The sequence below is a fragment of the Astyanax mexicanus genome, chromosome 9 (assembly GCF_023375975.1).
Source record: "Astyanax mexicanus isolate ESR-SI-001 chromosome 9, AstMex3_surface, whole genome shotgun sequence".
Lineage (NCBI taxonomy): Eukaryota > Metazoa > Chordata > Actinopteri > Characiformes > Acestrorhamphidae > Astyanax > Astyanax mexicanus.
The window spans coordinates 23,319,843-23,342,902 of NC_064416.1; the positions used below are offsets into that span (position 1 = coordinate 23,319,843).

At 37.0% G+C, this 23,060-nt stretch overlaps 1 protein-coding gene across 3 annotated transcripts; it reads right to left on the reverse strand.

Moving 5' to 3' along the window:
• Positions 1-2,273: 2,273 nt before the first annotated feature.
• On the reverse strand, positions 2,274-15,201 carry il34 (interleukin 34). Of its 3 annotated transcripts, none has more exons than XM_007249177.4 (8): positions 14,942-15,201; positions 13,965-14,049; positions 11,651-11,805; positions 8,407-8,513; positions 7,168-7,245; positions 6,688-6,879; positions 5,196-5,355; positions 2,274-3,197 (listed from the first exon to the last, which is right to left on the reverse strand). In XM_007249177.4, the coding sequence occupies exons 3-8, from the start codon at positions 11,688-11,690 to the stop codon at positions 3,142-3,144; spliced, it is 633 nt and encodes a 210-aa protein (XP_007249239.2). In that variant the 5' UTR covers positions 11,691-11,805; positions 13,965-14,049; positions 14,942-15,201; the 3' UTR covers positions 2,274-3,141. The 3 variants fall into 3 exon arrangements, with proteins under 3 accessions (XP_007249239.2, XP_007249240.2, XP_007249241.2); XM_007249178.4 differs by lacking the exon at positions 14,942-15,201 and adding an exon at positions 14,868-14,932; XM_007249179.4 differs by lacking the exon at positions 14,942-15,201 and adding an exon at positions 14,139-14,446.
• Between the last annotated feature and the right edge of the window lie 7,859 nt (positions 15,202-23,060).

Genomic DNA, 23,060 nt, shown 5'->3' on the forward strand with positions numbered 1-23,060 from the left:
CTAAAAAAAAATAATGTATAGCCACGACATATTAATGTGTGGGAATGAGATCCTAGGGTATGGGAATGAGAGAATTATGCCGTGCGAATGAGAAAATTAAGTGGTGGCCACGACTTATTAAGGTGTGGGAACGAGATAATTAAGTTGTAGCCAGAGAATAATAAAGCTTGCTGTAAAGTAATGCCCATGAGGAAGACTTAATATTAGCTTCAATCAAATGTGGAGTGAATTGGTTTATATTTATTCTCATCTTGGAATAAATAATGGTTATTTTTTGAATCTCTTCCAGTGAGACATGTTTCAATTACTCCCATTGCCACAAGTTTTTAAAAGCAAGCACTTACAATGCTTAAAAATTGGTAATTTATTTATTGAGGAAAATGATCCAATATTACATAATTGTGAGTGGAAAACGTATGTGAACCTCTAGCATTATCAGTTAGTTTAAAGGTGAAATTAAATTCAGGTGTTTTCAATCAATGGGATGACAATCTGATGTAAGTAGCAGCCTGTTTTATTTGAAGAACAGAAATTTTCTGGAAACAGTTACACAATCTTACAGCTCAGACATCCAAACCTCATATGGCCTTCAGATTAGCTCAAGAACCTTAATCAAATGGGTTTCCATGGCTAAACAGCTGCATCCAGGCCTCACATCATCAAAAACCACGCCACTACTAAACTCCAAAACAGTGAAGACATGTTCTCTGGAGCGACAAATTGCATATCTCCGTCTGGCATTCCGAAGAATGAATCTGAGTTTGGTGGTGGTTACCAGCAGGGGTGTAGAAGCAAATTCTAGGCCCAGTACACACTTAATGCCATTGGGCCTCTATCCATGCCAGTACACAAGGAACATGAGTGAAAAAAAATCTGGATTTTAATGGGCCCCTCTCCCTACTCGGGCCCTGGGTAGTCAGGTCCACTTTTCCCCCCACTTCTACGCCCATGGTTACCAGTAGAACCGCAATGTGCCAAGTTTGGTGTGGGTTGTTTTTCTGAAGTTGGGCTCAGTGCCTTAGTTCCAGTGAAAGGAGATTTTGGGCAATTTCTATTCCAACATGACAAAGTATGACCTGTACCGAGCAAGTTTCATAAAGACAAGCACAAGAAAGTGTGGAAGAATTTGTAGTGACCTCAACCTTAGAGCGGAGACCACAAGCCTGGCCTTCTCGTCAGGCTTCACAAATGCGCTTTTGGTCAAAAATTCCCAAAAATTGTTGAAAGCCTTCCCAGAAGAGTCGAAGCTGCAAAGGGTGGGAATGTCTTTTAGCAATGGAATGTCACTCAAGTTCATATGTTTTCAAAGGCAGATGAGTGAATACTTTTACAAATATTTAAATCTGTTTTTTTTGTAGATTTTAATCAAATTTGCCTGACTTTTGAGAAACTTTAAATATTTAATGGTGTATTTCATAAATTAAATTTTACATTTACATAACAGATTTAAACTCAAATCCAGATCCATACAAAAATTCAGATCCATGCAGACATAAACTCAAATAAATTTAAGTTAAAACATAGATTTTTTTGAAACCTGATAAATGTTTTTTTCAGAGGTACATTTAAAAAAAGTATTTCAAGCTAATCAAAAGTTAGGTAAATTTAATTCAAATATACAGAATGCAGATTTCCAATTCTTAAGGCAGCTTTTAAGCTCTATACCTTTGGGGCTTACTTGGGTGAAATGTGAACTAGGCAAGTTCCAGGTGGGCATGAGCCATGATTGGGGTTAGACATGTGTTGTTACTGGGAACAAGTTACCCTTAACCCCTCCTAGTCCAATCTCTAATTTTCTCTTAATTGTTGTGGTGCTGTTTTTCTTTTTCCCTTCCTGTTTTACACATATAGTACATTAAGTACATTTAACTTGGATTTTTATCTATACTACCTACTTAAAAATAGGTAGCAATTAGTATACAGTTGGGACACACTCAATATATAAAATCTAATTTAAATGGATTAGTCTGCAGTTGCAGCATAAAATAAAAAGAATTAAAACCAGATGCCTTTAAAGAAGATTGAATATCTCTGCTGAATATCACTGCATTTTCCTTATTAGGTGCTGGCACCAACACTTACCATAACTAGCACAACAAAAATTGTTAGCTATATGTTTTTATAACATACATTTGCTCAAATGTTCAAATCTGTCTATACATACTGTTCTACTTCTACTATTTTCATTGGCCATTAAACTCAGTGACCTGCAGGAAGGTTTGATTTAACACTGTTATGTATAGACTGAACACAAGGTGGTGACAGAGGTACATTTATTATTTTATCTTCTCTTTCATTACAACATGATACGTTACCAGAACATTCTTTAGACGTCTCCAAATAAATAACTCATATAAAACGTATAAAACATAAAACTAAAATCTTTCTCCCTTTAAAAAATACTTTTTCTGAAGACACTTAAACATCATTCTGGCACAAATTGACTTTAGCGGTGAGCCTACATCAAAGCGCACAGAAAAGGCTGTAAGTATAGAGGAATTTGCTGACTAAGCCAGCAGTCAGCAGAACATCTGCATGCAATTTATACATATAGAAAAGAAACCTATAAAACACTCACTTACATTACAGGTACAATATCACAGACACACATGCACAGTAAAGATTATATACTGGTTTTGGCATACAGCATCAAGAGCAACATTAAGGAACCCATTGAGGCCCTTTTGGAGGCAATGAAAATAGTGGAGTAAGTTAGCCATAGACATGAATGATTCTAATTACAAATAGAATACGCTATAGCAGAAAGCTCCTAGCTGCTCTCCTCCTGAGTGGACACATGGATCTGTGCTCACATTTGGATCATATGCTTAAGAAGCAGGAAAAAAAAAATCTCTTTTCTTCTTGGAAAGCACTGTTAGAAGAATGGGTGGATGGATGGTTTGTATGTAGACAGTAGCTGCTCTGTAAGTCTAGAGGAAACAAAGTGGGTGCTTGCGACCTTTGCATGTCTTTTGATACAGAATCCTCTTTCAGGGATGGTTTGGAATCATCACAGCGAGGAGCAGGACAAAAGCACGTCGTGCATACCACCGCAGATCAAGGAGGACACACCCAAAAACGAACAAACAAACAAACATAAAATATTAATACACAAGCACAGGCACGTGCAAGCAGGTCTGCTCAAGTCGGCTGAGGCGTTGTTCCCTTCCTTTTTCTCCAGTGGTAGAGATCACAGTCTGGTGGGAGAGAAAGAAAAAGAGAGACAAAACGGTTAAGCTGACAGATACAGTGGGTCACATTAGAACAGATACAGGTAAACACAAACACAGTGAAATGTAACAAGAAGTTCTAATTTTCAAGAAAGGAGCTGATATTTTTTGTGAGCCAGATTAAAGAAGCTTGACACCAGATTACTGCTGAACATCAAAAACAGTGCATGGATGTGTTTACTGTCATCACCAGCTCACCTGCATGACTTAACATCATTACTGATCTATATGATGGATGATTACTATAAATAATACTAGATACTATAAATAATACTAGATGCCCATCTGAAAAGCATTGGAGATGTTTTAATGAACACAGAGATATAAAAACCACATTGTTTTTGTATGAATTTGTATTTATTCTAATACTTAAATTAATAAATAAACACCTACTGGCCAGATAGGTACTGTTTTACACAATACTGTTTATCACTATATTAAATGTAAAGGCATCACATTTCTACCCACTACTTACAATGACATGCCAAAAGTCATATAAAAAGGCATGGCTAAATTATGTAAACTGATCACAAAGTGCTACCTCAGGGGAAGGTTTAGGTATTAACCATACCTAGATAAGTTGTGGGGTATTATCTTGTGAGTAAGGCAAGATAATACCCCTAACATTTAACATTCCTTTATCCACAGTGTCCTGTATGAACTGGGAATATGCCATAAGAAGGCATTACCACTTACTGTAGACAGAGCAAGTGGGTGCTAATGATTGTGAGTGGTGGCATCTGGCCAGAATTTACTCTGGCAGAAATCACATCCACATGAAAATATTTGGAATATTTCTACTAAAATGTTTACACAATATGGGTAGCTTGTGTTTGCAGATGATGCTTAAACTAATACTGCTTAAAGGTTTAAATGAACAGCAGTAACAGCAGTGAAAGACAAGCACCGTAAAACTCTTCAACTTTATGTAGGTTTTTATCTTGAGTCAACATTAAAACCCACATCAAGGACATTATTCAGGACATTATTCATACAAAATGCAGCACAGATTACTCAATACCTCTATAAAACTAATGTGCAAGGTCTTTCTTCATAACGAACAGTTAGTAAGTAATACGCCTGGACTTGATATCAGGATAACAGGCCGTTACAGTTCAGTACACCTTACTGTAGACCTCGTTCCAGACTATTTCTGGTCAAATTCAGTCTAATTACATGGTGATCACTGTCTGTGGTCACGCCTCAGACGTCACTGGTGAATGTGAGCAGCATGTTTTGGAACATGCGTGTGCTGGAGGGTGCTAAATCAGCCGTGGCGGGCCAGTGAAGGTATGGGGGGGGTCTGACACCTCCACGCCTCCACACTCTCAGCCTGAATCACGCACTGCCGAATCAGATACAGGCATGATCCAACACACCCGTCTCACTTGTCATGGAGGAAATGTCGTTGACTCAAACCCCCCCAGCATGTGTTCCCGCTCGCAGAGCACGATGGTGGTCAGCCACAGACTACCAAGGAGAACTTCGAAAACCTGTGGTTTTACACCACGGTGTTGCAAATATTGACCAACCCGAGCATAACAACAAGTCCTTAGGACATGGTGGAAGTACCCGTCTCATAAATGCTATCTCATTTTGCCCCCATGGCCTGCTTGTTTTGAAATACTGAGCAAATGTGGGCACACTCAGCAAAGTTTCCTGATCAAATCCATAAGGTCAAGAACTCTTTGCAGTGACGTGTCTAACACAGCGTTTATGTGCTCGTTTTTTCCTCCATGCCTCTTTACTTTACTAGCATATCCTTTCCCTCCATTTCTCCATTTGTAGCACAAACCTAAGATTTAAGTCAACAACACTCTGACATTTCTGTCAAACCAGTTTCTCAAGCTTTTACACAAAGGAGAGTGATCAATATGAATGGGGCATGCTTAAGCAATGCAAGGTTTTCTCTTGGAGGGCTACAGAGCACTGTGAAGAAGCTAAAGGTATAGAACATCCACTTACAGTCGTAGTTGTCCCCCTCAGTTGAGAAGCACTCTTTGAATAGGCAGTGCATGGTTCGATAGCAGTTGTCTATTAAAGATTTAGGGGTGACGGATCTCCATCGCTCAAAGTTCTGGTTGCCAATGCGTTCCAAGATGTCGTTTATGATATCTGGGTAATCCTGTATCATACACACAAACACACATGTTCAACAATAAATCATTAGTGTAACGCAAGATCAACATCTGTCCCTTATAACGTCCCTTTAGACTTAAACATATATGTGCCTTCGATAGTGGTGTAATTTGTAAATAATATGTATATGTAGACAAGTATAAGCAGAAAAGTATGTTTGGTTTAATTATTATGCATGACCTTGTGTAAGTGTTTTATTATGAAATATCAGAGACTGCTTACATTTACCTAATTTAATCCAACTTCTAATTTTAATTTACGGAGCTCCATACAGATGTTATAAAGCAAAAAAAAATTGGGCCTGTGTTGATACAGTACAATTGATGAGCTGTTTTTTTTATTGTTAGAGCTTCTTTCAGTTCCTGCAAATTATGTGGTACTATAGATGTGATAATGTGCAAGGACAATCACATTTATATTAAAGCTATGGTTCATGTAAAGTTCAAGTTCAACTGTGCATCAGATTATTTTTTCATGTCTTCTCTCGCTCTCTCACCTACACACATAAACACAAAGTTGTGCCTTCTCTATTTTAATAAGCACTAATAAACAGCACTGATACACACAATCCCAATGCTTATAAAAAAGCAGATTCAAAGCATAGTTTGCTACAATTATTGTTTAGTGTTAAATTTTTAACTTTATTAAATTTGTGGTATATTTATGCTTATTTTTTCCAGAAATCATGTATGATGATTAGTATCTCAAAAACAGCGGATGTTTTTTTTAAAATCAGATTTAGCTACTCATGAATTTCTATTAGCAGTTGTTTTTCATCAACCCAATTTTATAAGACACCCGTAACTAATAAATATAAATAGACATGAATTAGGATGAATTTGTCAGAATGTTTGCCATGAGAAACAGGAAACTTCTGTTGTGGTTTGAGGTTTGGGTGGGTGAGTAGTTAGGTAGGTAGATAGGTAGATGAAAGCCAATAACACAGTTGTATATTACACAAAATATATAATATACTACATTTATTATTTAGACCACATGCTCATAATAAATTATTATATCACCCAAAATGTGACCACATATTTTTTTTACCAGCCCATTCTGATATAGCAGGCTACAACAGGCCCTGCTCATAGATAGTAAAACTAGTTGCTGTACATAAGTAAAAATCTGAGAAGTCATTTTATAAAAGCCATATCATAAAAGAAATACACTTGTTGGGCACAAAACCAGCTCAGAGAAGGCTGAAGAAGAAATTATGTCATTGAAGAAAGAGAAAAGGGGGTGGGAGGCTGCATGAATGATTCAAAAGATTGAGTCAGCTGATTCAGGGGTGAACAGAGAAAGACTTTGTGCTTACATCTTCTTCAGAGATCCCTGTGCCAAAACGTTGCTCATAGAGTCTGAAAAGGTTCTCCAGTTGAGTGAGGTATCTCTTTCGTGTTGGATGTCTCTCGGGTAGAACCCTCAAAATCCTCTTTATGCCTGCCTTTGCCACTATGAGCCACAGGTGCTGCAGATGCTCCACTTGCACATTTTCTTCAGTTTTATTCTACAAGAGTTGAGAGAGAGAGAGAGAGAGAGAGAAATGACTTAAGAAATGATCAGACATCGGACAAGACGTGGCTCAGCTCAGGAAATGCCAGCAAGCAGAGACTTCAATATCACAAGAGGAAAAACTGGGTGAATGAATGAATAAGTTATAGCTGAGGAGGAAAACAGTGATTACCCAGAGAAAAGGATCAAACTGAGTGTGGGAGGATGTGGAGAGTGTGGGAATAGGGCATAGTGGAGCAGTGAGTCAGAGTTCAGGGACAGGAGTAGTGGGCCACTCACTCACCAGCTTGCTGATGTTGTGCAGCCTGAAGACCTCCTCATAAGGCACTTGAATGGTGTAGTTAATGGGGAAGTTCTGCTTCTAAAAACATAAAAAGAAAACAGTGTAAATAGCCTTTCACATTACCCTGTGACAGTAATTGGCTCTCTTTATTGTCATGGGAAAAAAAATAGTTTTTTTTTTATTTGATTATGTTTTTATATTTTAAAATGCCAGTAGACCTTTATACTGTTTAAAATGTAATCAAGAATTGACCAACATTTAATGAAATGTAATTATAACAAACATAGATGGAGGGTTGTCTGTCTGTCTTGAGGGGTGTTTTCTATATCTGTGAGCAGAATAGTGGTGTTTGTACATATATACACCTTCAATTAAATATGATCATGTCTGCTTATATATTTTTCTATATTGACTGACATATATAGTACTTGGACACATATTGTCCTTGGATGTTCAAAATACCAAATTTATTTATCATGGTCTTTTGACACAATTTAAAGAACAAAGAAGAAGTGCATTTTTTCAAACCTGGCAAACCTGGCATTCTGTCCACATTTCATTAAGAACAAACCAGTTAAAATGCTCTAAAATCACTTGTGATATAATGAAATCATTTTACTTTGACCTCCACTTAATGTTAAAATGTTTTTTTCTTTCTCCTTTAAGTTTGTCATTTTGGAAACACAAGGTTTTTGTGACAACAATCATATACACTATCATGCCAAAAGTCATGGGGCAGGAACTTTGTATCGAAGGATATGTGTCAAAACTAATGTATTATTCTGTATGAAAAAGTGTATAGGGCCTCCTGCAGTATATGCTGATTTGATTTCTGTTTTGATTTCTGTTGAGTCATTTGTCTGGTTGTCTGGTTACAATCATTACCAACCACTGCACTGTCCATTGTGGGTGGTAATCACTTCTAAGTATCACTGTGGATCAAACAAGCTGAGAAATTGAATGTTCCATCCATTAGGCACCCACAATCAGGCCTTGCTCAAATGAAGCAACACTTCATGATCAATTATATTAAAGTATGCTTATATTATATAAGCATAACCATTTTTTATTTGTATCATATGATACATATATCATATCTAGAGTGAATCTGTTGTTTTTGTTTGTAAGTTAACTTTCTGTTTGGTGGGGGAGTTGAGATGCATAGTTTTCTTTCAACACTGATGTGTCTCAATGCCCTAAAGCCCAAACTTTCATAATGTTAGGTTCACTCTGCTTTACCAAGTATCGTCTTCTTAGGGTGAGGTTGAGCTGATCTTTAACGGTGTGTAGAGCTGTGCATCTCTCTGACATTGTATTCGTCCACGCTGGTAATACCCACAGCAGAGCTGCAGAGACGGACACACAGAAAACAGAACAACACATGATGATCTACACTGAGGATCTAAATAAGCACTACCAGACCTACAGTTAAATTACCATTTACACAAAATTATAAGAATTCTTCCACTCAAACTGGCACAAACATTCAGTTCTCCTGAAAGAGTCACATAATATCCTTTAATCCTTACTAGGCCATGGCACTAATCCAGGGGGTGAGTAATTCAGCCAGAGTTTTACTTGTAGAGTAGTTAAATGCTGTCAGCTTTCTGAAAGTAACGCTGTATTTATTGTAGGACTCTCCCTGGGCAAACTGATTATATGCTACAGTTCTCTCCTGTCAAACAAAGTAACCACAAGAGCACACACGCTGGATTGAGTAACTCATGTACTAAGATGTCTCTCATTACTGCTGATACAAAACAATGGGTTTAATCAGCATGTGTGTTCTTCTGGTAGCTACTTCAGGGAAGAATATTCACAAAAGTGTCTAAAGAAGGAAATTTATCTTTGATGTGCTCTTTATTCAAACTTTTATACTCAAGAAAAAAATATTTTTTTTATCTTATAGTAGTATTCTTAAAAATATACATTCTCAAATATTTTCTCAACATGCCCCATGGAAGCTAAAGGACATAATTGGATGGATATAATTTGTGCCAGAGTTGCTTGTCTATGTTGATGGGCAATTCTAGCCATGATCATTGTCATGATCATTGCCACCTACTGCAATGTCCACTGTTAGTGGACATTTTGTACACTTAATGCAATTTTGTTTTACAATTAATAACAATTAACAGTTTCAGATTTTTTACAGATTTAAGATATTTTAGATTTTAGATCTTGAACTGCATTCAAGAACACTGGGCCTCATTCACCAACTCAAAATGTAATAATAAGAAAAAATAACTAACAAAGTCTATGCCAGATTAAAGACGTGGTTTTAAACCACATAATTGTTTACAGATCATTGTACAAATTTAACAAATCACGCTTAAAAGTATTGGTTAACAAGTTCTTAAGAAGGGTTGGTCATAAGTTTTTTTTCTTAGGAAAACTTTTGTAAATCTGACTCCATGCATTTACCTAACCTACTAAACTCCCACTCCCACCCCTGCATTGCTTTGCATGTAATTACAGAGTAGTAGTGCCTTTTTTTGTAAGAGAGCATAAAGACAGAAAGCATAAAGGGTTAAAAACATTTTTGAAAAAGCTAAGAACCAATTTAGATGAAATGTAAGAATAAATTTAGATGTAATGTCTCTTTAAAGACCCAGTGACTCTGTTGTCACAACAGATGAAGGCTAAAGTGTGAAACACAAGAGCTGTCTCATGTAGTTAACATCAAAACCACAAAACCACAGCTGGATTTACGAGGAAAATGATCTGTTTCAACACAACACGAAAGCTAAGGCTGTTGCCAAGTGCAGATTATACACCTAAATATATACGTTTATCTCTACAAAAATAGGACCAAAATGTATTTCCTCCAGAGTCCTTCCAAAGTCTAGTTATCTACTGCTTCTCCTCCCTGCAATAAGGAAAACAAGGCCGAAAATAAATCAACCTCCCCTGAATAAACACTTACAAGCCATAATGCCACAATACAATAACCTCTGCTGCACTGTAATTCATGTGTGGTCAGAGGTGCGTTGCATAAGGTGGTCAAGCATGGTTTATGGAAAGTTTCTCTCAGGGAGACTCAGTCCTGCTGTGAGCAGAGGGATTGAGGGCATGGGAGTTTAATCCTGTGTCTATTTTAACTGAGAGGTTTTGATAGTTAAAGATAAGTGATTGTGACTGTGTAGCCTTAGGCTGAGAGAGAAAGAGGGATGCAGACAGTGTGAGACAGAAGCACAGAGGAGAGAGACAGAGAGAGACAAAGACAGAGAAAAAGAGAGAGAGAGAGAAAGAGAGAGAGCCTCTGCAGCTGTATGTCACTCTGCCGTTCGTCGCCGTGTGGTCGGCCCCTGCGGTGAAGCTGCAATTCAGACGGGTTGTGAAGAGACGGTCAGTCAGCAAAGTCCCAGAGCCCATACAAAACACTTCAGAGGCCTTCTGGAATTTGTTCGGCCACAGGACCCCAGTCTATATACGGGTTCGGACCACTCAATCCCCACGCTTCTCTCTGAACTCGCACTACCCTCGCTTGCCCTCTTTCTCTCCCTCTCGCTGCCCTTTCGCTTACATTCGACATCTTTCTATCTCTTCAGTACAGGAAGTGGTGAGATACAAAAAAGAAAGCTTTTGACTTCTACAGAAGCAGGATTGTACGCAAAGACTGATCTCAAATTAACTACGTGCACATCTCACACACGCACACACACCTCTACATCAGCATGAAACTTGGTCAAATGCGTAACTGTTAAACCACAGAAGCTCGCCAAGATCTCTGCTGCAAACCTGATGTGCATCATTTGGTTTCTTTCTCTTTCTCTCTCTCTCTCTCTCCAATATGCTCTCTCAACCAGCAATGTAAGCCTTTACATGCTGACAGATTTTTATCTAAATTAACTCAACTTTCAAAATGCTCAACATGCCTGCTTGTGCTTATTCAGGAAGCCTTCAATCTTCTTCTGCACACCATGTTGTCAGGCTATGAAAGAACAGTTTGGTCTGCAGGCAAATTCCCAAAGCGTCCTATTCAATAACCAAGGACTTCCTAAATGTAGACTTTTTTTTTTTTTGAAAAATCCTAACAAAAATCTAAATCAGAATAATTGTGTATGTTTTAAACTACAAAACTGTTTGCAAATATGCTCTAGTAATGATAGATCTCATCATATTTCAGATTAAAAAAAATTGTATTGTAAAAACATATTTCTTAAAAAAAAAAAACTAAAATTCTTCATAATTTTTCTTAAGAGAATATTTGTATGCACGTGACTCTGGCCTCAGTTACTTAACTCATCAGAACCACCAGAACATGCCAATTCCCAAAGCATCCTCCCAGCAGAGCTACTGTTATTCTTTGAGACATAAAGTTTTTTTCAGCTGCCTGATCACTTTATTCTCTCACAGCTACATCCAGATACAGCCCCAAACATCTGGACAAACTGGTGCTGTCTTTTAGACTAGAGGTATTTTAGGGTCAGGCTTACGTGCGACCCCTCTCCCCCCAAAGCTATTAACAGGCCTCACTTACCCAGAAGCCCCCTCAGGATCCAGGCCTTACACTGGACCATGCCTGCTCTGGGGAGATTCTACACTCTGTAGAGATATGCACTTTGCAGTCCCCTGCAGTGGAATCTGGACACTGACTGTTCCAGAAATCAGACGAGGCCTCCTGCACGTTTAAACCTACGGGAAAAAACACAGTGTCAAGAAGTGTCCACATGAACATAAGACAGAACATAATTATACTGCATCATTACAAAATTTCCAAACACTGAAAGGTTTATTGTTCAGTAACTGCATTAAACAATAAAGGTTCCTCAATACTTTCTGGCATAGGTAGTGACTCTGGAACCCTTTTACTAAGGGCAGCATTATTAAGGTTACATGACACATACATAAGACCTGCATAACAAATTATTTATAATAGAGACAAACAATATTGGGAAATGATGAAGTTGAACCATTTTAATGTTTTGTGACATGTATAGTGATATAAAAATGTCATTATAATTAATTAAGGCCTGGAGTAAAATGAATGAAATCAGTTCAAATGTCATCAAATGAGAACCGTGTGAATTTTCCTTTTGAATCACTTAAGTTGTTGAAAGGCATGTATGATTTAACTTTCCTTACTTGACAATGCATGTCCTGCGATGTGACTTTTGCATGCACATATGGTTATGACAGTGCTTAAATGTTGTACAACTCTAGTTTATACATATAGGTTTAGTACTTGATGTGGGAAATCTGACAAAAGCTGCTTTTACAAAAGAGCTTTTATATTGTACATGAAACGTTATGTATATACTAATGTATACTTATAAACCTTTAAAAATCCTTTTACATAACTTGAAACTGGCAATTTATATATAAGCTACTATTTTGGAGGTACTAATAAAATAGGAGCAATAGAGCACTATCTGTCCTATTACACTTCCTAATGCTGGTCAGTAGTTTAAAACAAATCCAGATGTTTCCCCCCACCCACTCGCTTTAAATCAGGAGGAAAAATAAAAATTCTTCCCAAAGGCTGTGCCATCGTCTCACGAGCTGGCTCCATGGGCCAGTATTCTGTAGGATGATTTCCTTTCTAGACCAAAAAACCCCTTAGACTGAAGATTACCCACTAAGTGTGTAGTAATACAGACCAGGACCAGCCTTGTTAGAACAGAAACTGCTGAACAAACACTGTTTTATTGCCATTACTGTTTTATATAGAACTTTAACATCATGCAGAGGTCCTTTATACCTTAAAAGTAGGCCTGCCTGACAACTATTTTTGAACAATACATTGCCCCAGAAATAATTGCAATAAATTATATTATTGGCAGTTTTTTACCACTTTATACTACTTAAAAGTGATGACATCATAATAATGTAGTTGCCCCATTTTATTCGTAAGTAAATAAAAATGGCTAATATTTAGCAAAATGTTTTGAGTTCATGTCAATGTATTGTACAATAAGTTAATAATGTAAATATGATGACAGACCTACTTAAAAGGACTTGTCACTCATATTTCATTTCTATGATGCTTTAAACACTATCTATGCCTAACTATCTATGCCTAATGCATCCATGGGTGTTTTAGAGAAACAAAGAAAATGAGTCTCAACATGTAAACCAGAGAAGCTAAAGTTCTGCAGGCAGAAACCCTGGAGGAACCTTTGAGGAACCTTCAAGAAAACTTAGGGTGATTCAGTGAAGGTTCCTCAAAGCAATTTAATTTAGCCGTTCTCAAACTGGGGCCGAACAATGGGGTGTTAGAGGGGCCACAGAAAAATATTATAGGTTGTATGTCTTCTTTATATCAATTTCCAATCATCATTCAAAAGTATAATTTAGAAATGATTTTGCCAATTTAGTTTTTGCACCAGCATGGGTGGGGGTTGGGGGCCCAGTGGCATTTACCATTCACAAAAGGGGACCACCAACTAATCCTCCTATGCTGAAATACATACTTATATATTTCAGCGAGACTTGACACCTTGGTATAACTTTAGAAACAAACATAGCAACAATTACTTGCCTTACATTTTAGCTTTCAACCAACTGTATGAACTACTGTTCAAATCATCTCAGTTGGGTTTAGGTCAGCGGATTGTGCAGGCCTATGTAATTCCATACGCGTTCCTTAAGTGTTTATATATTTACATATCATATTTACAACAGTGTAGACAAAAACCTTCTGTTCCACTGAAGAGTGCCCACAGGTCAGTAGTAGGAGTGTAATGCCATGCAGAAACAGCCTTCTCAACATAGAAACTTCTGTTTTATTGCCAATTTTCCACCCAAAAAGTTCCACAAACATTATATCCCACGATTCTACCCCAAACACTCACCAGCTTCAGTACTCCTCTGGGCACAGGCAGGATCGGATGTTTACACAGCCAGATGCAAATCTAAGGCTGTCAAAAAAAGCTCCAACTGCAAGAGAAGAGTAGAGCATTAAAATATACTGTAAAAGAACTGAAGGACCTAAAAATAATAGGGAAACATATTCACTTTTACTGCACCTCCTCTGCTCAGTCACTTCCAGCCTTACCAATAAAAAGCTGATCAAGGCAAGAGAGAGAGGTACAGAAAGAGAGAGTGAGAGAGAGGGGCACACAGAAAAAGTGAGAGAGAGTTATACAGAGAGAGACACAGAGAGAAAGGCACAGAAAGAGAGAGGGAGAGAGAGATACAGAGAGTGAGTGTGTGAGAGAGAGGTACACAGAGAGAGAGAGAGGTACAGAAAGAGAGAGAGACACAGACAGGTACAGAAAGAGATATATAGAGAGAGGTACAGAAAGAGATAGAGAGAGGTACAGAAAGAGAGAGAGAGACACAGACAGGTGCAGAAAGAGATATATAGAGCAAGAGGTACAGAAAGAGAGAGAGAGACAGGTACATAAAGAGAGAGAGAGAGAGAGAGAGAGAGAGAGAGAGAGAGAGGTACAGAAAAATAGAGAGGTACAGAAAGAGAGAGAGAGAGACACAGACAGGTACAGAAAGAGAGAGAGAGATAGAGACAGACAGGTACATAAAGAGAGAGAGAGAGAGAGAGAGAGAGAGAGAGAGAGAGAGAGAGAGAGAGAGAGAGGTATAGAGAGAGAAAAAATATGGAAAGCAGACGTCTTACGCAATGGCGAGCACATGTTAGTTAAACTAAACGAAGTTCTTAAGCAAAACCTTACTAAAACTAACTACACACACACAGGCCAGAAGATGAAAGACCGCGCAGAAACTGCGCAGTGCTTCACCTAGGCGCAGGTGACCCGTGCAACACCTGCGCAACAGCTGCGCAGCCCCGGCGGGAGAGAGAATTCCCACAGACCTGTGTGTTGTGTGGAGGAGCTCGCGGTGCTGGCAGTGGCGCGCGCAGGCTCGCGATGCAGTGCAGTGGCCGTGTCGTCCCGTAGCTTCAGGGGGCAGGAAGGTTTTAAACTCGCTGAAAAAGCCCTGCCTGATCACACACACACCCGCGCGCGTGGAAACTCCCGCAGACGCTCCTCCTCGCGTTGACCCTCTCTGTTCACTGAGACCCTCCTCCTGCTTCTCCTCACGCTGAGCTAACAGAGCATGTGAGCACAGACCCAGCGAGCCAAGCGCTGACACTTACTTTCACTTTCGAACAGGTTTTTAACCCCTCACAGCCCACAGCACAGAAGCACCTTCTGCCCCTCAGACCAAACAACACCCAATAAACCTTCATTTTCCAACAGCATCACATCATTTAATGCTGACCATGAAAGAACAATTTATTAAACAACATTATTTAACCCTCCTGTTACCCTCAAATGTACTTACATCTTTTATGCTTAGGGTCAATTTGACCCCTGCCATTTTAACCCAAAGAAAATATAATAAGATAATTATATTGTTACCCAAGTTTATGCCACATGCTATGTTTGTTCGTTGACTACTTAAATAGCCTTTTAGAAAGTCTACCCCCTACCCACACCCCCTTACACAACCAGAATACAGAATGCAGAAATAATGCACATCAGCATAAAATCTTACTGATTTTCCTGAAATTGAAAATAGAAATCTTATTGGTGGGGCACTGAGTGGTCCAGCGGGCTAAGCGTTGCCACTATAATCATCCTGTTCATGTAGGTTGCCATCAGCTATCGGAGCCCTGAGAGAGCAAGCTCTGAGAGAGGCCGAGAGGCCTTGCTCTCTCTGGGTGCATAGATGGCACCCTCTCCCCACATCACTCCAAAGGGTGATGTCCGCAGCACAAGGCGTCTGTGAGCTGATGTATCGATGTACCGAGTTGCTGCACTTTCCTCCGAGCGTGCTGTGATGCTACTCAGCAATGCTGCATTAGCAGCAGTTTGAAAAGAGCTAGCTGTGGCTGACTTTGCATGTATCAGAGAAGGTTATCTAGTCTTTACCCTCCTGGTGTTGGGGCATTAATAGTGATAAACAGAGTCCTAATGAGTGGATTGGGTAATTGACCATGTAAATTGGGGAGAAAATGGGGAAAAAAGAGATGTTATTGGTATTTTAATGGCTTTATATTAAAATTAATTATAAATTAAAATTCTAATTTATAACTTGAATTAACATTACCTTATAGGCATTGGTTAGCATGGGAATCCAGCATGTATTTTTACTCATTATTATTATTTATTACTCTCATTATTTTGAGATACTAAGTCAGCAGAAAACCTCTTTAAATAACCACTTAAAATCTTAAGATAATGACCAATTATTCTAAAAATAATGAGATAGTATCTCAAAATAATAAATTAGTATTTCAAAATAAAAAGATACTATCTTCAAATAACAACATAGTATCTCAAAATAACAACTTAGTTTTACGGGTATAATATTGCCAACATGTTTAAGTATCTTGAAAGATATCTACTAGACACAAATTATATCTGTCCAGTTTTATTTTAGTCCTGGATATATGGAGATATTTTAAATGCATTACTAGTATCATGACATTCTGGATCATTGACTTCTGTTACAAATCTGATAAAATATGCCACATCATATCGTACGCAATATTAATATTTAATATTTAATTTTCATTTTGTTGCAGTAGTGTTTTTTTATATTTTAATTCAATGTTTTGTCCTATTGCCAAGAGTATTGTTATCATATTGTATCTCAAAATGATGATATATTATCTTAAAATAATGACTTTCTATCTCGAAATATGAGATAGTATCTCAAAGTAATTACTAAGTATATCACGATAATGAGATAACATTTCAAAATAAGAACTTAGAATCAATAAAACAAAAACATGGAAATTTTTCCATTACAAGAAGAATTTGGTCTAGGACTAGGTTTAATATCTGTCTGGGACACCGCCACTATACATCCAAATGTTTGTGGAAAAATAAATGTACACACACAGCTTTTCTAATCCCTGCAGAGAAGAAGTACTGCCAACAGAATAGGACCCCAGAGCAGATAATCATGAACCTTTTGGCACTGTGCCTAAAGCCTGGTGTGGGCTTAAGGGACACGAACTGTAGGTACACGAACTGTTAGTACTAACGTACTAACTCAGAAACTAATGTACTAACTAATGTACTAACTCAGAAAGTCATGGCTTATTGACAAATATGAGTTTTCCACTGGTAAATGATTCTGAGTTCTGAGTTAATGTTGTCCACTTGTCCAGCCTGACATATAACACTAACCATGATCTTCACTGCTACACCACCTGTGCTGTGGAGCAGTGGAACTGTGTTCTCAGAAATTATGGTGCTTCATCCAATACTTTTGGGACAAGTCAGGGAGTCAGGGAGTTGGGGATGAGTTGGGGTTTGTGGTGATCATCCAAATTCCTGATCTCACTCAGGTTTTTCATCACTGAATTCAGTAAAATGTTTTTTTTTCCGGAAAAATACAATTATATAAAAATATATAAATAAAAAGTTTGCTGTAGTGAACACATGCACTCTTCTCATAAATATGATACTTCAGACATGACATAAAGGCAGCAATACTACTGCATGTATAGTTGCGTGCCCCCACCCTATCCAGTCTACATGGAAGCAACAATGAAGAAAACTCAAAACACTAAGCCAAATGAGCAACTGAAATAGCAAGTAAAAAAACCCCACTGTGACCATATGTAAAATAATTCTTAATTATTATCACAATCATGGTAAAATGTTCAATTATTGTGAGGTGGGCCTATCTTTAACCCTTGTGTGGTGTTCGGGTCTGTGGGACCCGTTTTCATTTTTCATCAAATGATATTAAAATATTTTTTCTAACTCAAACTCATTGGCATTGGTTCATTTTTTGTGAAAAACATATATCAAAACACATTTTTGATAAACACACACTGTACACTCCCCCCCCCCCCCCCTACACATTTATATTACATACAGTATGTTTGGCCAAGGGCTAATAAACATTGCTTCATTTGTCAATTTGAAACTAAACAAATTTTCTACTCATATCTTGAGTTTAATTAATTTTATTAAAAAAACAATAAAAGAAAGAGTAGCACTTTTTGAAAGAAATGTAACATAAGAAAGGTAAAGGGCAAATATTAACCATGCAAGCTTTTTATATTGCTTGCAATTTAGGTAAAACAAGCATGTGTAATTTTGCTGAATTAAATACAAGTAACAAAGTAAACGAGTAACAAAAATATGAACACCACACAAGGGTTAAACCAGAAAATGTCCCCATATAAAAAAATCACACAAAGATGCTAACACATGCACACATGCATACACTGTCATTTTTTGTCTTTGAGGGGTATTTCCAAGTTTGCACCTAAAGCTAAAACCACCTCAGTACTTATTCTTTCATTTTTGGATTTAGAGACCAGTGCAGATGTTATAGGCAGCCATAAAAACTCACTAGTTTTCATATATAAACCCCATATAACACTAGAAGACAAATATTCAATATTTTGCAGCCAGAACATGTTTGCCAGAAAAGGATCTGATATGTAGGTTGGAGAAAAGTAAAATAACACATGGGTAGTTTGTGAGGCTTTTTATGGTTTTATTAGGCTTTTAGTGGAATCTTTAATAGAAATTAATACAAGAAGAATTTGGTGCAGAAGATTTAATTTACAGAGTGTTCTGAAATCATTATTGGCTTGTGGCTGACCATTTAAAGCAACTTCCATTCAGTGGAGGTTGACAGTTTGGATATGTTTTAAGACCTGTACCTTTGTGCAATTGTCTGAATTTAATCTTAGTCTTGGAATCTGCTCTTGTTTAGAAATGTCTTCAAGCATCTCTGACTACAATCATACTTCTTAGATCTGCTCTAAGTTTCTTGGGCTTTCCCAACCGTGTGTTACGCAATCCAATGAGTGCATTCAAACAAACCCTTTTTATGTCAGCACAGAAAAGCTACCAGCTACCAATTCATTTTGCATCAGAAATCAAAGACCTTTCAATATATTCATGACCTGACATATCTACAACATAGAATACAATAGCCACCACCTGGCAACATCATGACACTCACCTAGGATACCACAGCATCAACCACTTCAAGAGCATTTAAACATAAATCGTAAAGTTTTAAAGCTTTACTAGCCGCTTTATCAAGCAAACTTACAATTTTTTTCCTTAAAATTTCCTTAAAACATTTTAAAATGTAATTTCTTATTTACTCCCATTCTGTCTGTAATTAGACATGTCTGTAAGAGCAGAGTTTATGTTCATATTTATGGAGTGCAGGACAAGAACCATTATTTCACTGTTAAAACATTAATTTCTCTTTATTTATATCTGAAAAAATAAATTTGGAAAGTTTCTAGAGTTTGTCTTGAATATGCTCACTGGTGTGTATAAGTGTTCACTACAAGGGTGGGATAAAAACAGAGGCTACATTTCATCTGTGTCTAGTACAAGTATGGTACAGTATACATAGCATGATCTTCTTCTTCTACTTCAGTGATTGTGGGCATGTATAATGGCATAAATATATATATAGTCTGAATGTATTTATTCTGATACAAATAAAACTATTTATGTCGTTATTGACATATGCAAATCAAATTAATTCTTCAGTGTTCTATTCTCTCCTTAAATTTATTATGAAGAGGAATTATAAACTACATGTTTAATGTAGAAGCAATAAAATATTAGGACCAGTGTAAACCGGTGGTTTTGCATCAAATAGAACAGTGTTTTGCAGTCCTGATCCTGAAGGCAATCTGCCCTGCACAATGTACCGAAAGTGCTGCATCATAACTTTTTACAAATATAAAAATATTAAAAATAATTCCAAACCCACATTATAACTACATTACTACAATAATAACTACATTACTTGTACTTTTACTTTCAGTACTTGAATAGTAAATTTTAAAACTACTATCTTGCAATATTAAGTAAATTTTTTTTTAATACTTTAGCACTTCAACTTAATTGTGGGACTTAAATAACACTTCAACTTCTACTCAAATTATTTTTATAGATATGTGCTTTTACTCATGTCTGGTACTTTAAACATCTCTGATAAAAATAGGAAACATTCACTTAGAAGAAACAATGGCCATGCACAAAAATGAAAATAAATAAATTTCAATAGTTATTTTGTCAACTTAAACCTTCATATGTCCATAGTTCTATTTAGAATGATGACCGTTGCTTAATAACCTTTAAATAACAGTTTTTTATGTGACCAAAAAAGTATTTAAATGTATTTTTTATACTGCAACACTATGTAAACCTTACTTTAAAAACAGATTCACAAATGAGTTTTCCTTTACCATGTCATTATCCATATATCACATATATTTCATTATTAATCCATGCATGGGCACCCCCAGAATTGAACTGTATGCTTGCTTTGTACTTTTTTTTTGCTTAGTTTTTTTTTATGATATATTTTTATATACACATAAATATTAGATTTTGCATAATGCAGTGGAATAAAAGTAAGATGCCCGTATTTGAAAATATCAAAATAAAAATACTCCAGTAAAAAGTAAAATTAAGAATTACTTTTACTTTGTTGTTGTCCATCACTTAGTCACAATGACTAAGCAAAATTTAATTTAGTGTACATGAGTATAATGACAGGATTTATATATGGGCAACAATCAGATGTCCCCACAGCATTATTTTCCCCACAGAATCGCGCCTTCACCCACGCTGACACCTTAGCTTAGTGAGATATTTCCATTGCTTTACTTACTAGCATAGCTAAATATTGCTCTGCCTACAACTAAACCTCCGTTTCATCACTTTGCTTCTCTTTTTTTACTGTAAATAGAAATGTTCCAACTTCTAATGAGTTAATTAATTAATGGATGTTTTATGATGATCAGAGAAAATTCCCCTGTCAAAGGATGCTCATAATTTCCTAAGATAGGCCTACAAAAAAATATTTATAAATACTCTCATGTTCTCTTTCACACACACACACACACACACACACACATACACAAGCACACATCTTTCTCTCTCAAACCCACTGTCCCACTGCAGCACTCATGCATAGTATTGCTAATAAACTAATAAACTAATAAGAATGGAATTGTGTATGTTGTCAATGTATTTATTTATTCATTTAATGTTTCTTCTGAAAGAAAAAAGAACTGGGGGCCTCTGAGAAGGCAGTAACAGCATTCTCAGAAAGCTTTACTCTAGATGTTTAAAGGCTGCAAATGCCTGAAGTACACTCTTTGAAAAGTTTTAGGACAGCTGGTCATTATTACTTTCCAAATCAAGAGCTTTAAAAACGTTAGTTTGAGTAAATTTTACTACTGTCCATAGAAAGCTTTCTACTAGCAGATCACAACAAGGTCATGCTTCTGCTTGTTTTTCTTTACAAGGAATAGACAAGCAGTGTGTGTATGCACACATTTTCACATCTGTCAGCAATGGATGCAACTCCATGTAGATTAATGCATTCATTAGAAGAGATGTCCACAAACAGTTGGACATACAGCGTATCAAGTTTGCTTTGACAGTTATGTGCCACATCTAATCAAGTTCATCATTTTGTTTCTCTTCTACTGTGAATATAAACGTTCCAACTTCTGTAAAACAGAATAAATAAATTAGTGAAAGAATTGATACCTTATATATATAGAAAAGTCCCCCTGTGTTGATGTTTTCCTGTGATACCTAATACATTTATTTATAAATGCATGATTTATCTCTCGCTCTCTCTCACACACACACTTTTTTCTCTCATACCCGCTGTCCCACCGCAACACCCACGTGTAGCATTACTAATTTCTTCCGTCCATTTACTGTGGTTATGAAGCTGCTAACAGTCAGATCAGGGCATCAGTCAGGATGAATGGCTGAAGTAGGAGATAAACGCACCCCTGAACCCGGCAGCTCGAGCAGATCCAGGTCAATGGACCCTCAGAGGAGAGCAGGCCGTGGTGGGCTGGATCACACACGCGCGCGCTCGACAGTAGTATATTACTCTGAAGAAACACTCAGTAATTGCTTGTAGATTTAAATTAAACTAAAGGCTAGAAGTGGACCCGCTTAAAGAAACTAAGTAACCAGCTAACGTTAACTGAAGAGAGGGGGATTCCACCCCGAGCCCGAACACCATCTGCCACCCTAAACAACATGATGTCAGTTGGGAAAACCCCAAAGGAAAGACAGGACACAAAATGTACAAAAATGTCTCTTAACATCGGAATTAATGTCTCCGGAAGTCTTAGGGGCTACAGAACGTCTTTCTTTATATCGGTGGCTGATATATACTGATCTCTTACCAATTATCACGTCCCTGCCTGTGTTGTGTTTTGTTCAGCTAGTAGCTTTGTGTTTCTAAAAATACGGAATAGTCCTTTTTGGGGCCAATTAAATGTTCTGTATTTATATAAATGTCCAACATATATATTTATATAGACAAAAAACATTAAAATTCATTTTATTACTAAGCATAGTGTCTTGTACATTGACCTCATTGCAAAAGATAACTTTGTGTCCTCATGCTATTAGTATAGCCGCCTTTAACAATTTTTTGTTTTTGCTAAACATTCCTGTTACTCAAAACATAAAAAGTAACCGGAGTGAGTTCCAGTATCAGAAGTGAATCCCCTGATTTACTGATTTATTTACGTAAATATTAGTTAATTTAAACCACTCCCCCACCCATTCTGTTTTGCTCCTCAATTATCACATTTGTTCAATGAATTGCATGATACATTTGATGATAGATGTCAGGTCTAGGTCTTCTTGAAAAGATAAAAACGGCTTTGCATATTTTAGAAAAATACAACGGGCATGCATAGTGATTTTGTCATGAATAATTATTTGAACTTGCAGTCAACTATTTATTTAAAATAAAAACTTTGAGAGAAAAATCAGATGAATTAGTGGGACTTTTAAACATGCTTTTTAAAGGGTCACATGAGTTTTGAAAATGTAAACATCATTGGATTAGAAACCTTATGAATTAAAAATTATGAAATCATGAAATCATGCTCCCTGAAACACTCTTTCACAATTCCAGCCTGATGAATCCTGGCATTG

What these genes read in the sequence shown, in the direction of transcription:
- il34 (XM_007249177.4), bottom strand. Translation starts at nt 11,690, where the DNA reads ATGGTCCAGTGTAAGGCCTGGATCCTGAGGGGGCTTCTGG. An exon ending in CCCTAAGAAGACGATACTTG is followed by an intron (nt 7,246 to 8,406) that starts GTAAAGCAGAGT and finishes TTATGTTTTTAG; the next exon opens with AAGCAGAACTTCCCCATTAA. An exon ending in TGAGGGGGACAACTACGACT is followed by an intron (nt 3,198 to 5,195) that starts GTAAGTGGATGT and finishes CTCTCCCACCAG; the next exon opens with ACTGTGATCTCTACCACTGG.